This window comes from Anomaloglossus baeobatrachus, chromosome 10 (genome assembly GCF_048569485.1).
Source record: "Anomaloglossus baeobatrachus isolate aAnoBae1 chromosome 10, aAnoBae1.hap1, whole genome shotgun sequence".
NCBI classification, from domain to species: domain Eukaryota; kingdom Metazoa; phylum Chordata; class Amphibia; order Anura; family Aromobatidae; genus Anomaloglossus; species Anomaloglossus baeobatrachus.
The window spans coordinates 139,601,304-139,620,870 of record NC_134362.1 but is presented as its reverse complement, the minus strand read 5'-3'; the positions used below and the strand labels follow the sequence as shown (position 1 = coordinate 139,620,870).

Here is a 19,567-nt window from a genome sequence, read left to right as displayed (position 1 = left end):
TCCATATCTCTTCTCCTTGTAGAGGAGGAGCTAAGGGGATTTCACCACTATGCTGGAGCACAGACTAGGCCCTTTAGATGCTTGGGGGAGATTCTGCCAGGGTAAGCCGGTTAGAGTCACATGCCAGTTGAGATATAACCCATTAACTTGGCAGTTAAGAACGTGGCCACTGGTGTCCTGTCTACTGGCTCCTTCAGTCTGGAACCGCTTGGTTCAAGCATCGGTTTCTAGCCTCACTGTTGTTCCCTCTCAATGTCCCAGCCAACATTCGAGGATCACACTATTTCAGTTCTGGTCTCGTTCTTCTATTTCACAAAAGTCACCAACAGCATATGACCTTGCAAGCCTACAGACTATACGTCTTTCTCTGTTACACACTGGGTCTTTGCTAACTTTCTAGAAGGAACTGTTTCTTTCCCTATCAGCTATTCCCTGCCATTGTGGGCTAGTTCCAACACTTAACTAACTATCCATACTGTCTGTTGCTGGGTAGAACTCAACACCCTTAACAGAACAGTATATATCACATATATTGTACCTTACATAACATTTCTAATACTTCAAGTCACAGGTTACACTATACATTACATAGGAACACATTACAATATGTACCGCCCCTGTGCAAGCAGCCGGGCTGCTGCCACCACTCGGATCCAGATCTGCGCTGGCTCGAGGGGTCTCCAGACCCGGGGGTCATGCGGCCACTCAATTAAAAGGAGGGGGGACATGGTGCGTTAGAATATGAGGGACCACCCCTGCCGTTGGGGAGCCCGGTGACGATGGTGTGGCAACCTAATGTTTAACCCCTCCGTGGGTAGGGGGTTGGTGTCCCGGGCCCGTTGGTGTTGGATGATGTTTGGGTGCCGTTGGGGGATAGGTGCAGGGGGTTTCCAATGTACTCACTCAGTCCCAGAATAGCCACACCGACAGCTTGTAAGCCAAAGTTCAGAGCACCACCATAGTCTGCACGCCTGGATCCGTGCCCTTGGTGTTGTTGTTGGTCTGTGGCCCTATCCCTGGCACTTTAGTCTCACTTGGACCCATTGGTATGAAACTCTCCGGGTCCCGCTCACCCGTATGGCTAGCGAAGTGAGCTTACTCTCAGGGTTCATGCGTAGGATTTCTTTGGACTGCAGTGGGAAAGTCCTATCCCATCGGTGCGCTAGTACCCCGATTTTAGAGCAGGTTGGGGATGACACTTGAAGTCTTCACCCCCGTTGGGGGGGGGGGGTTACCGGAACGAGTGAAGCTATTTTCCGGCCTGGGATCCACGTACCCCATCATTCCCTGGCCCCTGCCCGGTGATAGCTCAAGGCCGCCGGCTGCCCTCCTCGGCAGTCCGTGCCCCTTGACACTGTTCCCTGCGACTGGGTTCCAGCTTCTACCAGGCTCAGACCAATGTCTGCCACCTAGTATACAGGAGCTCTCCTTCGTGGCCTCTCCTCACGAGAGCCACTTTACCTCCTCTCGCCTTCACTCTCAACTCTCAACTGTCACTGTCCTCACTTTCTCCTCAGCGACCCCCCCATGTAGGCGGCCCTATTCCCTTCAGGCCCCCCAATGGTGTGTCTGGCAGGTTCAAGTGGGAAGTGTTCCTAGGATTTTTATTGGACTAGCTATTAACAACACCAGAGTACTGGGATACATTAACCAAGGAGGGTGGATACTGTGCAGAAGGGCAGGTTGCACAATACCCTGTGACAACCTGATAGGCCAGGGCGTCACAAATACATCACAATACATTACAACTCACATATCACAATATTTACAAACAACGCTAGACATTATTCACATTACACTACACAGCACAATTGATGTCTCAGGGGCGGGAACGAGACAGCTACAGACTACTACTCTTACATTCCTCCTAGTTTAACAATGGTTGTCCTTGACCATTGAGACTCTTAGGGGTACTTCTCACATAGCGAGATCGCTAGCGAGATCACTGCTGAGTCACAGGTTTTGTGACGTACCAGTGACCTCATCAGCGATCTTGCTGTGTGTGACACTAAGCAGCGACTTGGCCCCTGCTGTGAATTCACTGCTCGTTACACACTGTTCTGGTTCATTTTTTGCTCCTTGGTCTCCCGCTGTGCAGCACACATCGGCGTGTTTGACGGTGGGAGACCAACGGGCACCGACTTTGTGTAAGCAGCATACGCTGGTAACCAGGGTAAATATCGAGTAACTAAGCAAAGCGCTTTGCTTGGTTACCCAATATTTACCCTGGTTACCAGCATACACCGCTTAGCGCTGGCTCCCTGCACACGTAGCCAGGATACACATCGTGTTACTAAGCAAAGCACTTTGCTTAGTTACTCGATATTTACCCTGGCTACGTGTGCAGGGAGCCAGCGCTAAGCGGTGTATGCTGGTAACCAGGGTAAATATCGGGTAACTAAGCAAAGCGCTTTGCTTAGTTACCCGATATTTACCTTGGTTACCAAGCACAGAGTCGCTGGTGGCTGGTCGCTGGTGAGATCTGCCTCATAAACAGCTCACCAGTGACCATGTAGCGACGCACCAGCGATCCTGACCAGGTCGTATCGTGGCCGGAATCGCTGGTACATCATTCAGTGAGACGGTACCCTTATAAGACACCAATGCATTCCACATTTATGTATATAAAGCAAAAAATCTGTGTGTGGTTGCCCATTGAATAAAAAAAAATCACAGTTTTCACCAAATTTGAGTGAAAGTTTGCATGGCCCCTCTTTAACAGCAGACTAATAATACTGCAAACATTAAAACTCGAAATCTCCCCCCCTTCAAGAGATTTGGCCCCCCAAATTTAGGCTCTATAGAAATAAAGGAGAAAATGGGTGTCTGTGTGTTGACCACAGTTTTTGGCCAAAGGGTGTTAAAGAATTAAAGTGACAGTGCCCAAAGAGTTGCTCAGCAACCATATAGTCAATATGGTAGGGTAACCTCATAACTTGATCTAAAGTCTGTAACTATAGTAATGGTTGTCAACAACCACTGCACGAGTAACTGGCGCCTCACAGCAAGATCCTTCTGGTTGCCTATAGCAACAGAGTGCAACTTTCAGCATTGACGCTGCTGACAGTTTTTGCCCAGAGGCTGTTAAAGACTTAAAGCCACAGCACCCAAAGAGTCACTCTTAAAGGGGCAGCAATCATATAGTCGCTATGGTGGGGCAACCTGATAAGTCGCTATAAAGTATGTAATTATAGCAAAGGCTGTCAATAACCAGTTCAGAATTAAGTGGGGCCTCATTTATGCAAGTTGCCTCACAATAAGATTGTTCTGATTGCCTATGGCAACTGCAGAAGTAAATGGGGCCTCATTAATGAAAATTGCCTCACAGTAAGATCACTTGGTTGCCTATAGCAACCAGAGTGCATCTTTCAGCATTGAAGCTGCTGAGGTAAAGTGAAAGGTGATCTCTGATTGGTTGCTATTGACAACTTAAATAGTCTGACTGTGAGGCAATTTTCATAATTGAGATTTGAGATAATTCAGGACACTCATTGTCTGTTTTATATACATAGACTCACCTATGTGATCTCTGATCAGTGGGAGGTGATTATTAAGGGTCACAATACTAAGGACTGTTTTTTAAAACGCTGAAAAAAAACAACCTTTTATTGGGCAAGTTAATACATAAGTTAAGAAAGCAAAACTGTCTCAAACAGCTGAGACAAGTGAACAATGCGAGTCCCAGCTTGAAAGGAAACGGATGACACAGGCTGAATTAAAAGCAGCTGAAACTGTTAACACTAATTTAACAAAAAAAGAGTTGAAAAAACTAATTTTAAACACTGAAAATGTCAACTTCAGGGTGAAACTGAAAATTTAACCTTAGCAAGTGTAACCAACAATTTAAGATATCCTTTTTTCACGAGAAAAGCTGCGGCTTTTTTGCTAGTAAAACATAAACACGAGTATCTTTTCCTGAGGGCAGATGATGTTTTTTTACCCTTGTGGGCAACGTGGACCCGGTCCCAGTAGGTTGAGACACTGAAACCAAGAGTTCATATTCTTTACAAACGGTGATCTTGGGCCAACACAACAGCAGCCTCAACAATCCATGGGCATAGTTCATCTGCCTTCAACCCTGTTGGGACATCGGGTCTCCATGCACCTCCCACCCAACATGGATCGTCAGACAAGGACGCAGTACATGAGAGGCAATGTGCAGTGTTAAATGAGGAGCATCCATAAATGGATAGGGCAAAGGTTTCCAGGCATCCAGCTCCATTTGGTAACAAACAGTTGCCTGGCCTAGCTCATACCCAGATTTCTTTAGCCTCTTTTTTTCATGTACATGGCTGTATCAACATCTTGGGCCATGCATATAACACCCGGATGGGCTGCAGACTCTGAGAGTCCCATGGTCTCACTCTCCTTAAAGTCCCTTGGAGAGTCAAGGCCATTTCTCCCCTGCTCTTTGTCTCATGAACACCAGGGTTTGGAGTTTGCAAGGGCCATTGAGGAACCACCATTCACTATGGTTGAAGTGGCGTGGGCAAGTCCTCAATCATCTCCTGCAGTAACTGCCCCGCTTACCAGCCCTGTGGTCCATCTCCTTTTATGAACTACACTCTCACCTTCCTCCAGGCTGGGTCCATGCTGGAGGGAACCAGCATTGACAGCCTTTGTGTCAGACTTTGTGTCCGGTCCGCTACTTCATCACAAAGCCAAAGACCACTGTCAAAGTAAATGAAAGTGCCCAAAGTTATCCTCTGCCTAAGCTACTCCACACTAGGCTGATCCAGTTGTGTCAAAATCCACGCTTCTCTTTCTTTTTTGCCCCTCATGACTGTAGGACAATGACAGTCCCTTAATTTGTTACAGTATTAGGATGCAAGATCTATCCAAGAGCTATCCAATATTTATAGAACTGTGCCCAATGTTATACTATGGAGCAGTGCTGATCAGCAATTTTTTTTTCTCTTGCGAATGTGGCATGAGAAAAAAATGTCAGCATAATCCGATTGCCAGTGAATCTCGATTCACTTGCACCCCCATGCAATTCTATTGGTGAGAGTGACACATGAGACTGCACTCAGATGTCATCCAAGTGCAGTCCAATATACGACGAGACAGGCAATGGAGAAGATGGAAAGATTAATCTCTCCTCCTCACTTGTGATTCAAATTCTTGCATGTGAGGGAATCGGATCACAGTACAGTCATATGAAAAAGTTTGGGCACCCCTATTAATTAGTAACCACATATCCAAAATATTTCAACACATAGCACTCCAAACAGCATAATTTGAACACAACTTGGACATCGGTAAATGGCCAATTAAAGGAGTGACCAAGATACTAAAAAATATCAATCTTTATTTATTTTCCAATAAAACACTAAAATATAGCATAAAGGTACCGGCAATAAATAGAGAGACGCAGACAGTTAATGCATTAAGTCCCTATAAATAATCCAGGACTTTTTTTAGAATTTAGAATAAACACATCAAAAACACCAGGTGAATGTATATTAGACCTGAGCCAGAAAAACAATCATTCATTAAGGACAGGTGCGACTCTGTAATTCTATCTGTGCTGATAATAATATAATATATTCCACATTAATTCATTTTTACTAATTAGTACCCCATCCAAAATTGCATACCCATAGGTAGGGATAGAAAAATGTATGGATATAAGGTTCCCACCACAGGAACCCAGGCATAAACGCCTAGTGGATATGTAAAAGACACAGAGAACACAGAGGCGCACAGATCATTAACCATTCATAGTATAAGAAAGGCAAACAGGACAATGAGATAAAGATTCAATTACATCACCTGGGGAATGATAAACTGCTGCGACCCTCACACTCCGACACGTGTTTCGCAATAGCTTTTTCGAGGAGCGTGTCAGAGGTGAGGGGCAGGCTGGTTAAAAAGAGCAGAATGGCCAATGTGAGGGCAGACACCGATCACATGCTCCGATCAAAGCCGGAAGCAACATTGATCCAATTAACGGCGCATGGCAACAATCACCATCACCGCTGAATGCAAAGAGCCTCCAAGACGCCGCGATCACGTGACCGTGATGTCATGACCCACATGTTAGTGAGTCATGGCAACCACGGGACGCCATCTGACGCGACGGAAGGAAGCCAGCGGTCGGCTTTGCAGGCATGCGCACTGGATCACTAGTTGCACTTAGAAGACGGCAAAGTAATACAAAGAGCTGCTCAGACCATTGCATATTCAGTATAGATAATTTTAAATACATGCACACTACAATCCCTATAATAGTTTACTGCAGACCACATACATGAATACATATAGTCAGATATTATAATGGACATAGACTACACTATACAACAATATACCGCTATATATACTGCCCCATATTAACTTCTAGATAGATATCATTATATTATATACCAAGTCATATAACGGCAATACAAAATACCAAACTTCAAATGTTGATTACTCCCTACAGTCAGTACACAGAAATATAGATTCCTTTTTCATATCTGACATAGAATGTTCCTAAAGGGACAACACTACAGCCATTATATCTAAATTTAGGACCATACGTATAAATATATTAAGTCAAGCATTATAGCACACTGCATAGCAGATAAATACAAAATTACACGTCCATCTTGCATTATAAAAGGGAAGAGGGTGCATATAAATTGAACAATACATCATAACCGGAGCAGCATAGCAACAACAATTCTTTATTCTTTATGGCCGTCACAACAGGCGTCCTAGATGGATGTCCTCATAGATGAAAATAAGCCACTCCGTAGATGGTAATAAACCAGGCAAAGGTAGCCTAATATACTAAAGAAAAAACAAGAAATTAAAAACATGTAAAACCTAACCCACCACAACACCCACTAAAACCAGGTATGTCAATGTGAGAATGCATACAAAGAGATATACATAAAGTACATCAATGTGGATCATGGACAAAACATCCCACAGGACAGACAGCAATGATGTTATAAAAAAGCTGAAAACCCCATATTTTCATTTAAGCCATTAGGAGTCAAAGTACCCAGCCTATATATCCACTTGCTCTCGACTTGGGCAAGAAGCCTACCCAGGTCACCCCCTCTAGATCCCATAGACACCAAATCAATACCCTTGCCCTTCAAAAGAGCGGCATTGCAGCCATGGTACTTTTTAAAGTGTCTGGGAATGGTTTTTAACAAACCCTCATCAGTCACACTTTTCGCCTTTTCAATATCCAAACAGTGTTCACGGATTCTGATCTTTAATTCCCTCGTGGTCAAACCTATATAAACTTTTTTGCAGGGGCACTCAATCCTGTAAATAACCCCTTTTGAGGAGCACGTGATACGATGTCTGATGTCAAATTCACGTGAACCATCAAAATTATGGAATTTTTTAGCTTTCATAAGATTGGCGCACGCCTTGCAAAGGCCACATGGAAAAAAGCCAACTAGTAACACCTGGCTAGAAATGCCAGTCCGAGCCGGTTCATAATGGCTGTGTACCAGTACGTCTTTTAAATTTTTTGCACGTTTGGCCACCATATATGGTCGAGATGGAAGAATTTTCTTTAAAACAGAATCCGTCAACAAGATGTTCCAATGTTTTTGGATAATTGCTTTCATTTTATCCCACTTGTTGTTATACGTGGTGATAAGGCGTACCACTTGATCACTCTTTGGTTTTATCGTATTGGAAAAAAGGAGAGAATTCCTGGTCAACCTTGCCGCTCTTTTGAAGCCAATTTTTATTATTCGCCGACTATAACCCCTGGATTCAAATCTGTCGGCCAGATCCTCCGAATGGGTCAGAAAACTGCTATCATCAGAGCAAATTCTCCTGACCCTGAGGAACTGACCCACAGGGATCCCTTTGATGGTACTCTTGGGGTGGGCAGATGAGGCAAGGAGAAGAGAGTTTGTGGCCGTAGGCTTACGAAAAATGTGTGTGGAGAGGAGGCCATCCGATAATGCAACAATTTTAAGGTCTAAAAAATTGATACTGCGGCCATATTCAAAGGTAAGTTTGATGTTAAGATCATTGCAGTTCAAACACTGCATGAATTCCTGTAAACCTCCAACCTCACCCTCCCAGATAAACCACACATCATCTATATATCTGATCCAATTTAGGACCTGATGTGTACACAAGTTGTTATCACTCACAAAGATCTGCCGTTCCCATGCCCCCAAAAAAAGATTGGCATAGGAAGGCGCACAACACGCCCCCATGGCAATACCCTGGGTTTGTAGGTAGACCCTCCCATTGAATGTAAAAACATTGTGTGTCAGGATAAATTCCAATAAGATTAACCCCTTCACGACCGGCCGATTTTTCGCTTTCCGTTTTTTTTTTTCGCCATTCTTTTTCTGAGAGACGTAACTTTTTTATTTTTCAGTCAATATGGTCATGTGAGGGCTCATTTTTTGCGGAACGAGCTGTACTTTTAAATGAAACCATCAGTTTTACCATATTGTGTACTAAAAAATGGCAAAAAAATTCCAAATGCTGAAAAATTGCAAAAAAAGTGCGATAGCACTATGGTTTTTGAGATATTTTATTCACTGTGTTCACTATATGGTAAAACTGATGTGTGGGTGTGATGCCTCAGGTCAGTGCGAGTTCGTAGACACCAAACATGTATAGGTTTACTTTTATATAAGGGGTTAAAAAAAAATCGGAAGTTTGTCCGAAAAAAGTGGCGCACGTTTTACGCCATATTCCGTGACCCGTAGCGTTCTCATTTTTCGGGATCTTAGGCTCAATGACGGCTTATTTTTTGCGTCTCGAGCTGACGTTTTTAATGGTACCATTTTTGCGCAGATGCTACGTTTTGATCGCCTCTTATTACATTTTGCGCAAAAGTTGTGGCGACAAAAAAACGTCGTTTTGGCGTTTGGAATTTTTTTGCCGCTACGCCGTTTACTGATCAGATTAATTGATTTTATATTTTGATAGATCGGGCGTTTATGAACGCGGCGATACCAAATGTGTGTATATTTTTTATTTTTTTAACCCTTTAATTTTCAATGGGGCGAATGGGGGGTGATTTGAACTTTTAGGTTTTTTTGTTTTTTTTTAATTTTTTAAAACTTATTTTTTAACTTTTTTTTTTATTTTACTAGTCCCCCTAGGGGGCTATTGCGATCAGCATTCCGATCGCTCTGCAGTATCTGCTGATCACAGCTGCAAGGCTGTAAACAGCAGATACGCTGTCTTTCTCTTTTGCTGTGCCCCGGGCACAGCGAAAGTGAAACCAAGTCAGGTGTAGTACAGGAGTCATCACATGACCCTGTGCTACCATGACAACTATCGGGAGTCACGTGATCGCGTCACGTGACTTCCGGTATCGGGCGGTAAGGAAAACATTACCGCAATCGCGCTTATAATGGCGCTGTCATGTATTGACAGCGCCATATAAGGGGTTAATCGGCACGAGCAGATAACGATTCTGCTCGTGCCTAGCAGGCACACATCTCAGCTGTGAAAATCAGCTGAGATGTGTGCCGATCGCGGCATGCTGCCGCCGGAGGACCGCGGGCAGTAACATTATGTCATTTAGGACGTAATTTTACGGCCCACGGTCGTTAAGGGGTTAAAATTAAATCCGCCATTGGCCGTGCGATGTTGCTCGATTCCAGGTACCACGACACCGCTCTCAGACCGTCCGGATGTCTAATGGAGGTATATAGGGATTCGATGTCGGCAGACACCATCCCCATATTATCCTCCAGATGAATCCCATCCAGACGCCTCAGAGCAGCCGTGGTATCCTGAATATATGACGGCAATTCTCGTACCAGCGGCTTCAAATAATAATCAATAACCTGACACACTAATTCAATGAGGCTACCATTTCCCGATATTATGGGCCTGCCAGGGGGGTTAGTCGGATCCTTGTGAATTTTAGGGATAAGGTATAATGCCGGGAGGCGTGGATGGAGTTTTTTAATGGTATCAAGGAATTTTTTTGGAATAATACCCTTTTCATAGGCTTGCTCAAGAATCAAAATAAGCGCAGTATGGAATGATGAGGTAGGATTATATGGCAATTTCCGGTAGCATTTAACATCTCCCAATAATTTATTAGCCTGTTCTTCATACTTATCACAAGGCCAAATAACAAGGTTGCCGCCTTTATCAGCCGGTTTGATTAAGATATCATGCCAGGATTGTAACTCCTTCAAACCAACCCACTCAACCCTGCTAAGATTACGGGCAGGAGAGGGTAAGGCGGCTAAATCCTCGATCTCCTCTGAGACAAGTTTAGTAAAAACCTCCAAGGCCGGACAAATATTCAGGCTTGGGAATTTTTTAGATTTATTCATGAGTTGCAACGGGAAATTACCAACCTCATGTCCTGAATTCTCATCCTCCAATGACTGTAAAATTGCAAGTGCCTCCTGCTCCTCCCTCGTGGTGAAAATATCAGGAGCCTGTGTCTTATGATGTAATTTTTGAAGAAGTATTTTTCTTGAAAAAAGGTGAACATCCTTCACCGCCGTGAACGCGCCGTGAGGCTCTTTGCATTCAGTGGTGATGGTGATTGTTGCCATGCGCCGTTAATTGGATCAATGTTGCTTCCGGCTTTGATCGGAGCATGTGATCGGTGTCTGCCCTCACATTGGCCATTCTGCTCTTTTTAACCAGCCTGCCCCTCACCTCTGACACGCTCCTCGAAAAAGCTATTGCGAAACACGTGTCGGAGTGTGAGGGTCGCAGCAGTTTATCATTCCCCAGGTGATGTAATTGAATCTTCATCTCATTGTCCTGTTTGCCTTTCTTATACTATGAATGGTTAATGATCTGTGCGCCTCTGTGTTCTCTGTGTCTTTTACATATCCAGTAGGCGTTTATGCCTGGGTTCCTGTGGTGGGAACCTTATATCCATACATTTTTCTATCCCTACCTATGGGTATGCAATTTTGGATGGGGTACTAATTAGTAAAAATGAATTAATGTGGAATATATTATATTATTATCAGCACATATAGAATTACAGAGTCGCACCTGTCCTTAATGAGTGATTATTTTTCTGGCTCAGGTCTAATATACATTCACCTGGTGTTTTTGATGTGTTTATTCTAAATTCTAAAAAAGTCCTGGATTATTTATAGGGACTTAATGCATTAACTGTCTGCGTCTCTCTATTTATTGCCGGTACCTTTATGCTATATTTTAGTGTTTTATTGGAAAATAAATAAAGATTGATATTTTTTAGTATCTCGGTCACTCCTTTAATTGGTCATTTACCGATGTCCAAGTTGTGTTCAAATTATGCTGTTTGGAGTGCTATGTGTTGAAATATTTTGGATATGTGGTTACTAATTATATGCATCTGCTGTTTTTTGAACAGTTGTTCCAAATCCACTATGGATTTTAAAGCCAGGGAAATGAACTGGCTTTCAAAAGCCTCTACTCTATTTAGCAAAGGTGCCGGTATGAACATACTTCAGGTGTCAAGTAAGGATAGCATCAAAAGATATAAAAATGTTTTACATAAAAAATCAAAAATATGGTGGACGAACAGTGCACTAGAACGTTACTGTGAGCAAGAGATCATTCCTCGTGGTCTGCGGATACATCTATATCCAAGCTTTGATTTGGAACAAGAGGATTTGATATTGAGATGGCAAAAAGCTGCTGCTAGATGCTCATTTGAGTTTATGAAGATCATTAATGAGAAAAATAAAATTACCCTACAAAAATTGGAGGAGGAGATAAAGGAGTTGGAGGATGTCCTTCAAAAAGATTTACCTAAGGATGATTTGCAGGAATTATTCTTGAGCCTGGACAAAGATTTTGAGCGTTGGGAGAAAGAGATAAGTGCAGATAAATTAAAGAAGTACCAACGTGATGTTCAGGATTTTGAGACCAAGAAAATTTATAAGTGGCAGATTAAAAAAGAATCCAAAATGGACATCTCTAGATCTGCATCTAATCAGTCCCTCAATTCTGCATCTGAAAGCATGGTGTCTACCAGTGGCTCGGAAGGTCCTAGAGATTCCTCATATGGTGGATATAAAGGAAAGCGTAAAGGATATGATATTTTCAATCCTAGAGATAAACGCAGGGATGGGCAACAGGTAATAAATCTTTCACAACACAAGCTTTCAGATGTTCAGATTTGTCTTCTGGAGAAGGGATTAACTTTTTCCCCCTCTAATCCTTTAGACGCGTTCACGGCGGTGAAGGATGTTCACCTTTTTTCAAGAAAAATACTTCTTCAAAAATTACATCATAAGACACAGGCTCCTGATATTTTCACCACGAGGGAGAAGCAGGAGGCACTTGCAATTTTACAGTCATTGGAGGATGAGAATTCAGGACATGAGGTTGGTAATTTCCCGTTGTAACTCATGAATAAATCTAAAAAATTCCCAAGCCTGAATATTTGTCCGGCCTTGGAGGTTTTTACTAAACTTGTCTCAGAGGAGATCGAGGATTTAGCCGCCTTACCCTCACCTGCCCGTAATCTTAGCAGGGTTGAGTGGGTTGGTTTGAAGGAGTTACAATCCTGGCATGATATCTTTATCAAACCGGCTGATAAAGGCGGCAACCTTGTTATTTGGCCTTGTGATAAGTATGAAGAACAGGCTAATAAATTATTGGGAGATGTTAAATGCTACCGGAAATTGCCATATAATCCTACCTCATCATTCCATACTGCGCTTATTTTGATTCTTGAGCAAGCCTATGAAAAGGGTATTATTCCAAAAAAATTCCTTGATACCATTAAAAAACTCCATCCACGCCTCCCGGCATTATACCTTATCCCTAAAATTCACAAGGATCCGACTAACCCCCCTGGCAGGCCCATAATATCGGGAAATGGTAGCCTCATTGAATTAGTGTGTCAGGTTATTGATTATTATTTGAAGCCGCTGGTACGAGAATTGCCGTCATATATTCAGGATACCACGGCTGCTCTGAGGCGTCTGGATGGGATTCATCTGGAGGATAATATGGGGATGGTGTCTGCCGACATCGAATCCCTATATACCTCCATTAGACATCCGGACGGTCTGAGAGCGGTGTCGTGGTACCTGGAATCGAGCAACATCGCACGGCCAACGGCGGATTTAATTTTAATCTTATTGGAATTTATCCTGACACACAATGTTTTTACATTCAATGGGAGGGTCTACCTACAAACCCAGGGTACTGCCATGGGGGCGTGTTGTGCGCCTTCCTATGCCAATCTTTTTTTGGGGGTATGGGAACGGCAGATCTTTGTGAGTGATAACAACTTGTGTACACATCAGGTCCTAAATTGGATCAGATATATAGATGATGTGTGGTTTATCTGGGAGGGTGAGGTTGGAGGTTTACAGGAATTCATGCAGTGTTTGAACTGCAATGATCTTAACATCAAACTTACCTTTGAATATGGCCGCAGTATCAATTTTTTAGACCTTAAAATTGTTGCATTATCGGATGGCCTCCTCTCCACACAAATTTTTCGTAAGCCTACGGCCACAAACTCTCTTCTCCTTGCCTCATCTGCCCACCCCAAGAGTACCATCAAAGGGATCCGTGTGGGTCAGTTCCTCAGGGTCAGGAGAATTTGCTCTGATGATAGCAGTTTTCTGACCCATTCGGAGGATCTGGCCGACAGATTTGAATCCAGGGGTTATAGTCGGCGAATAATAAAAAATGGCTTCAAAGAGCGGCAAGGTTGACCAGGAATTCTCTCCTTTTTTCCAATACGATAAAACCAAAGAGTGATCAAGTGGTACGCCTTATCACCACGTATAACAACAAGTGGGATAAAATGAAAGCAATTATCCAAAAACATTGGAACATCTTGTTGACGGATTCTGTTTTAAAGAAAATTCTTCCATCTCGACCATATATGGTGGCCAAACGTGCAAAAAATTTAAAAGACGTACTGGTACACAGCCATTATGAACCGGTTCGGACTGGCATTTCTAGCCAGGTGTTACCAGTTGGCTTTTTTCCGTGTGGCCTTTGCAAGGCGTGCGCCAATCTTGTGAAAGCTAAAAAATTCCATAATTTTGATGGTTCACGTGAATTTGACATCAGACATCGTATCACGTGCTCCTCAAAAGGGGTTATTTACAGGATTGAGTGCCCCTGCAAAAAAGTTTATATAGGTTTGACCACGAGAGAATTAAAGATCAGAATCCGTGAACACTGTTTGGATATTGAAAAGGCGAAAAGTGTGACTGATGAGGGTTTGTTAAAAACCATTCCCAGACACTTTAAAAAGTACCATGGCTGCAATGCCGCTCTTTTGAAGGGCAAGGGTATTGATTTGGTGTCTATGGGATCTAGAGGGGGTGACCTGGGTAGGCTTCTTGCCCAAGTCGAGAGCAAGTGGATATATAGGCTGGGTACTTTGACTCCTAATGGCTTAAATGAAAATATGGGGTTTTCAGCTTTTTTATAACATCATTGCTGTCTGTTCCTGTGGGATGTTTTGTCCATGATCCACATTGATGTACTTTATGTATATCTCTTTGTATGCATTCTCACATTGACATACCTGGTTTTAGTGGGTGTTGTGGTGGGTTAGGTTTTACATGTTTTTAATTTCTTGTTTTTTCTTTAGTATATTAGGCTACCTTTGCCTGGTTTATTACCATCTACGGAGTGGCTTATTTTCATCTATGAGGACATCCATCTAGGACGCCTGTTGTGACGGCCATAAAGAATAAAGAATTGTTGTTGCTATGCTGCTCCGGTTATGATGTATTGTTCAATTTATGTGCACCCTCTTCCCTTTTATAATGCAAGATGGACGTGTAATTTTGTATTTATCTGCTATGCAGTGTGCTATAATGCTTGACTTAATATATTTATATGTATGGTCCTAAATTTAGATATAATGGCTGCAGTGTTGTCCCTTTAGGAACATTCTATGTCAGATATGAAAAAGGAATCTATATTTCTGTGTACTGACTGTAGGGAGTAATCAACATTTGAAGTTTGGTATTTTGTATTGCCGTTATATGACTTGGTATATAATATAATGATATCTATCTAGAAGTTAATATGGGGCAGTATATATAGCGGTATATTGTTGTATAGTGTAGTCTATGTCCATTATAATATCTGACTATATGTATTCATGTATGTGGTCTGCAGTAAACTATTATAGGGATTGTAGTGTGCATGTAGTTAAAATTATCTATACTGAATATGCAATGGTCTGAGCAGCTCTTTGTATTACTTTGCCGTCTTCTAAGTGCAACTAGTGATCCAGTGCGCATGCCTGCAAAGCTGACCGCTGGCTTCCTTCCGTCGCGTCAGATGGCGTCCCGTGGTTGCCATGACTCACTAACATGTGGGTCATGACATCACGGTCACGTGATCGTGGCGTCTTGGAGGCTCTTTGCATTCAGCGGTGATGGTGATTGTTGCCATGCGCCGTTAATTGGATCAATGTTGCTTCCGGCTTTGATCGGAGCATGTGATCGGTGTCTGCCCTCACATTGGCCATTCTGCTCTTTTTAACCAGCCTGCCCCTCACCTCTGACACGCTCCTCGAAAAAGCTATTGCGAAACACGTGTCGGAGTGTGAGGGTCGCAGCAGTTTATCATTCCCCAGGTGATGTAATTGAATCTTTATCTCATTGTCCTGTTTGCCTTTCTTATACTATGAATGGTTAATGATCTGTGCGCCTCTGTGTTCTCTGTGTCTTTTACATATCCACTAGGCGTTTATGCCTGGGTTCCTGTGGTGGGAACCTTATATCCATACATTTTTCTATCCCTACCTATGGGTATGCAATTTTGGATGGGGTACTAATTAGTAAAAATGAATTAATGTGGAATATATTATATTATTATCAGCACAGATAGAATTACAGAGTCGCACCTGTCCTTAATGAATGATTATTTTTCTGGCTCAGGTCTAATATACATTCACCTGGTGTTTTTGATGTGTTTATTCTAAATTCTAAAAAAGTTCTGGATTATTTATAGGGACTTAATGCATTAACTGTCTGCGTCTCTCTATTTATTGCCGGTACCTTTATGCTATATTTTAGTGTTTTATTGGAAAATAAATAAAGATTGATATTTTTTAGTATCTTGGTCACTCCTTTAATTGGCCATTTACCAATGTCAAAGCACCCCTATTAATGTTAACCTTTTTTCTTTATAACAATTTGGGTTTTTGCAACAGCTATTTCAGTTTCATATATCTAATAACTGATGGACTGAGTAATATTTCTGGATTGAAATGAGGTTTTGTTGTACTAACAGAATATGTGCAATCCGCATTTAAACAAAATTTGACCGGTGCAAAAGTATGGGCACCCTTATCAATTTCTTGATTTGTACACTCCTAACTACTTTTTACTGACTTACTAAAGCACTAAATTAGTATTGTAACCTCATTGAGCTTTGAACTTCATAGGCAGGTGTATCCAATCATGAGAAAAGGTATTTAAGGTGGCCACTTGCAAGTAGTTCTCCTATTTGAATCTCCTATGAAAAGTGGCATCATGGGCTCCTCAAAACAACTCTCAAATTATCTGAAAACAAAGATTATTCAACATAGTTGTTCAGGGGAAGAATACAAAAAGTTGTCTCAGAGATTTAAACTGTCAGTTTCCACTGTGAAGAACATAGTAAGGAAATGGAAGAACACAGGTACAGTTCTTGTTAAGCCCAGAAGTGGCAGGCTAAGAAAAATATCAGAAAGGCAGAGAAGAAGAATGGTGAGAACAGTCAAGGACAATCCACAGACCACCTCCAAAGACCTGTAGCATCATCTTGCTGCAGATGGTGTCAATGTGCATTGGTCAACAATACAGTGCACATTGCACAAGGAGAAGCTGTATGGGAGAGTGATGCAAAAGAAGCCGTTTCTGCAAGCACGCCACAAACAGAGTCGCCTGAGGTATGCAAAAGCACATTTGGACAAGCCAGTTACATTTTGGAAGAAGGTCCTGTGGACTGATGAAACAAAGATTGAGTTGTTTGGTCATACGAAAAGGCGTTCTGCATTGAGGCAAAAAAACACGGCATTCCAAGAAAAGTACTTGCTACCCACAGTAAAATTTGGTGGAGGTTCCATCATGCTTTGGGGCTGTGCGGCCAATGCCGGCACTGGGAATCTTGTTAAAGTTGAGGGTCGCATGGATTCATCTCAGTATCAGCAGATTTTTGACAATAATGTGCAAGAATCAGTGACGAAGTTGAAGTTACGCAGGGGATGGATATTTCAGCAAGACAATGATCCAAAACACCGCTCCAAATCTACTCAGGCATTCATGCAGAGGAACAATTACAATGTTCTGGAATGGCCATCCCAGTCCCCAGACCTGAATATCATTGAACATCTGTGGGATGATTTGAAGTGTGCTGTCCATGCTTGGCGACCATCAAACTTAACTGAACTGGAATTGTTTTGTATACAGGAATGGTCAAATATACCTTCATCCAGGATCCAGGAACTCATTAAAAGCTACAGGAAGCGACTAGAGGCTGTTATTTTTGCAAAAGGAGGATCTACAAAATATTAATGTCACTTTTATGTTGAGGTGCCCATACTTTTGCACCGGTCAAATTTTTTTTAAATGTAGATTGCACATTTTCTGTTAGTACAATAAACTTCATTTCAATCCAGAAATATTACTGAGTCCATCATTTATTAGATATATGAAACTGAAATAGCTGTTGCAAAAACCCAAATTGTTATAAAGAAAAAAAGTTAACATTAATAGGGGTGCCCAAACATTTTCATATGGCTGTAAAATGACACTCAGTCATGCTCCCAGCAGAGCGTGAGACAAGTGTCATTAGCAAGTAGCATGCGATTCTCTTGTATCGGATGCTATAAACTAGTGTGATTATACCCCTTAGTTGAAAATACTGACCGTAACTCAAGGAGGAATGCCCTCGCCCCCAGTAACAAGTAAGTAAGGAGACTGCAGATTTGTTTTCTACTCAAGACACAAATTATAAATTGACCTTTAACTCATAAAAAGTATACCCTCCAGGCTCGCTGGAGCTTCTAGAAAGTTCTGGTGGATAGAGTGGCGTCCTTAGTGTGTAGTGTACACAGATAAAGCCAATGTCTAAATAAGCATCTAGCTGGTTCTGCTCTGGAGATAGGACAGCATGAAACAAAGCAGAGGTAAACTGTACTGAGAAAAGCAGAGAAGGGGCTTAACCAAAACTTCAGGCCACTCATTCTCAGAATTGTGGAGGGTCCAAGGCTGAACACCTTCCAATCACAAACTTATGACACAACCTAGCAATATAATATTACTTTGAAAGATGGGGATCCTACTTTAAGGGACTTATATTGCATTTCAAATAACATGTATTTTAATGGTTGGAAGGAGCTATTAAGACATATGGCTGATAAATGAGTATGAAACACAATTTCAGACACTGACTGTGGACAAACAGTTCTGTTTTCGGAAAATAAGTAGATAATTTTGTTCTATCCTAAAGAAACCGCTTTAATATTATGGATAAATGATGTAATCTGCCTAGTTTTATCCTACTCACTGATGATGTTCTCTTCCCCATAGGTCCCCGGGTTTGTCTTGGGGAGAATCTTGCCCGCATGGAGATCTTTCTCTTCTTCACCACTATGCTGACACATTTTGAATTCCATTGGCCGGACCCAAAATCTACTCCAGACACCAATCCAGTTTTTGGAATTTCTCATGTTCCTAAACGTTTTAAAATGAGAATTGTTGCCTGTACTTAGTGATTACCTTATGTCGTCATCTAATGTATTGAGGATGAATTGCAGTAACACTTAGCCACTTCAACTGACAGCTCAACATTCAATGATGCGAAAAACAGTCTTGGCCTTAAGGGCTTAAAGTTGTAAGTGCTAATGTTTACTAAGGTATTGGGAAATGGAACTGTCACTTACTAATTGGTCACTTTTTGGTGTTTGTCACTATGGGACTGCAACCAGAATCTAAGAAAACTGGTTTATACTGTCTTCTGAATTATCTTATATGTAGTAATTTGTGGATCATCATAGCTGTGTTTCATCATAGCTGTGGTTTACTAACTTTTCGGTTGCAATAACTAATGTTACATCACAGTATATATCTTCTTGCTACAAGTCATCACTACTTGCTCTATGACAAGCGCTGAACAGCTACTGTACATCCATTAAGATTAGTTCATGTATTATTAAAAATGATGCAATTTCTATTTATCCATCCTATGATATTAAATTGTATTACATTTTCCTATGAATTGTGCAAAAAATGATTTGCCTTGATTTTATCACCGTTTCCTACCATAGAAATCGCAGCATTTTGCAGTTGGCGCGCCACATCTTGGCCATGTGGCTCCCTTTTATCTTATCTGTACAACCTATTCTCTGAAATGTACCTGTGCTACCTGTTATTTTCCTTTGCAGCCTTCTTATTTCTAGGTTGCAGGTGGATACAAAAAGCAGGAGGTACTGAGAGCTGTAGTCCAATGAACTTCTGGGAAAAGAAGTGCTGATTGTTATGAACAAATACCAGTCTGTTGCCTTCTGCAATCCATTTTATGTTGGCTATACAAAATACCATAAAAATACAGACAAAATGTTTCCAACATAAAGTAAACAGTTGTAATTACATTTGTTTTATGGAAATTTTCCTTATGTCTTTTAAAAAAAAAA

The 19,567-nt window shown here is 41.8% G+C and overlaps 1 protein-coding gene across 1 annotated transcript in view; it reads left to right on the top strand.

The window, feature by feature from the left end:
- Window positions 1-19,457, top strand: part of LOC142255196 (cytochrome P450 2D3-like) — a 68,845-nt gene extending 49,388 nt beyond the window's left edge. Inside the window, exon 6 of the mRNA XM_075326695.1 lies at window positions 18,465-19,457. Coding sequence (XP_075182810.1) covers window positions 18,465-18,646 — 182 coding nt within the window. The 3' untranslated portion in view covers window positions 18,647-19,457. The remainder of the gene's footprint in view (window positions 1-18,464) is intronic.
- Window positions 19,458-19,567: the final 110 nt, after the last annotated feature.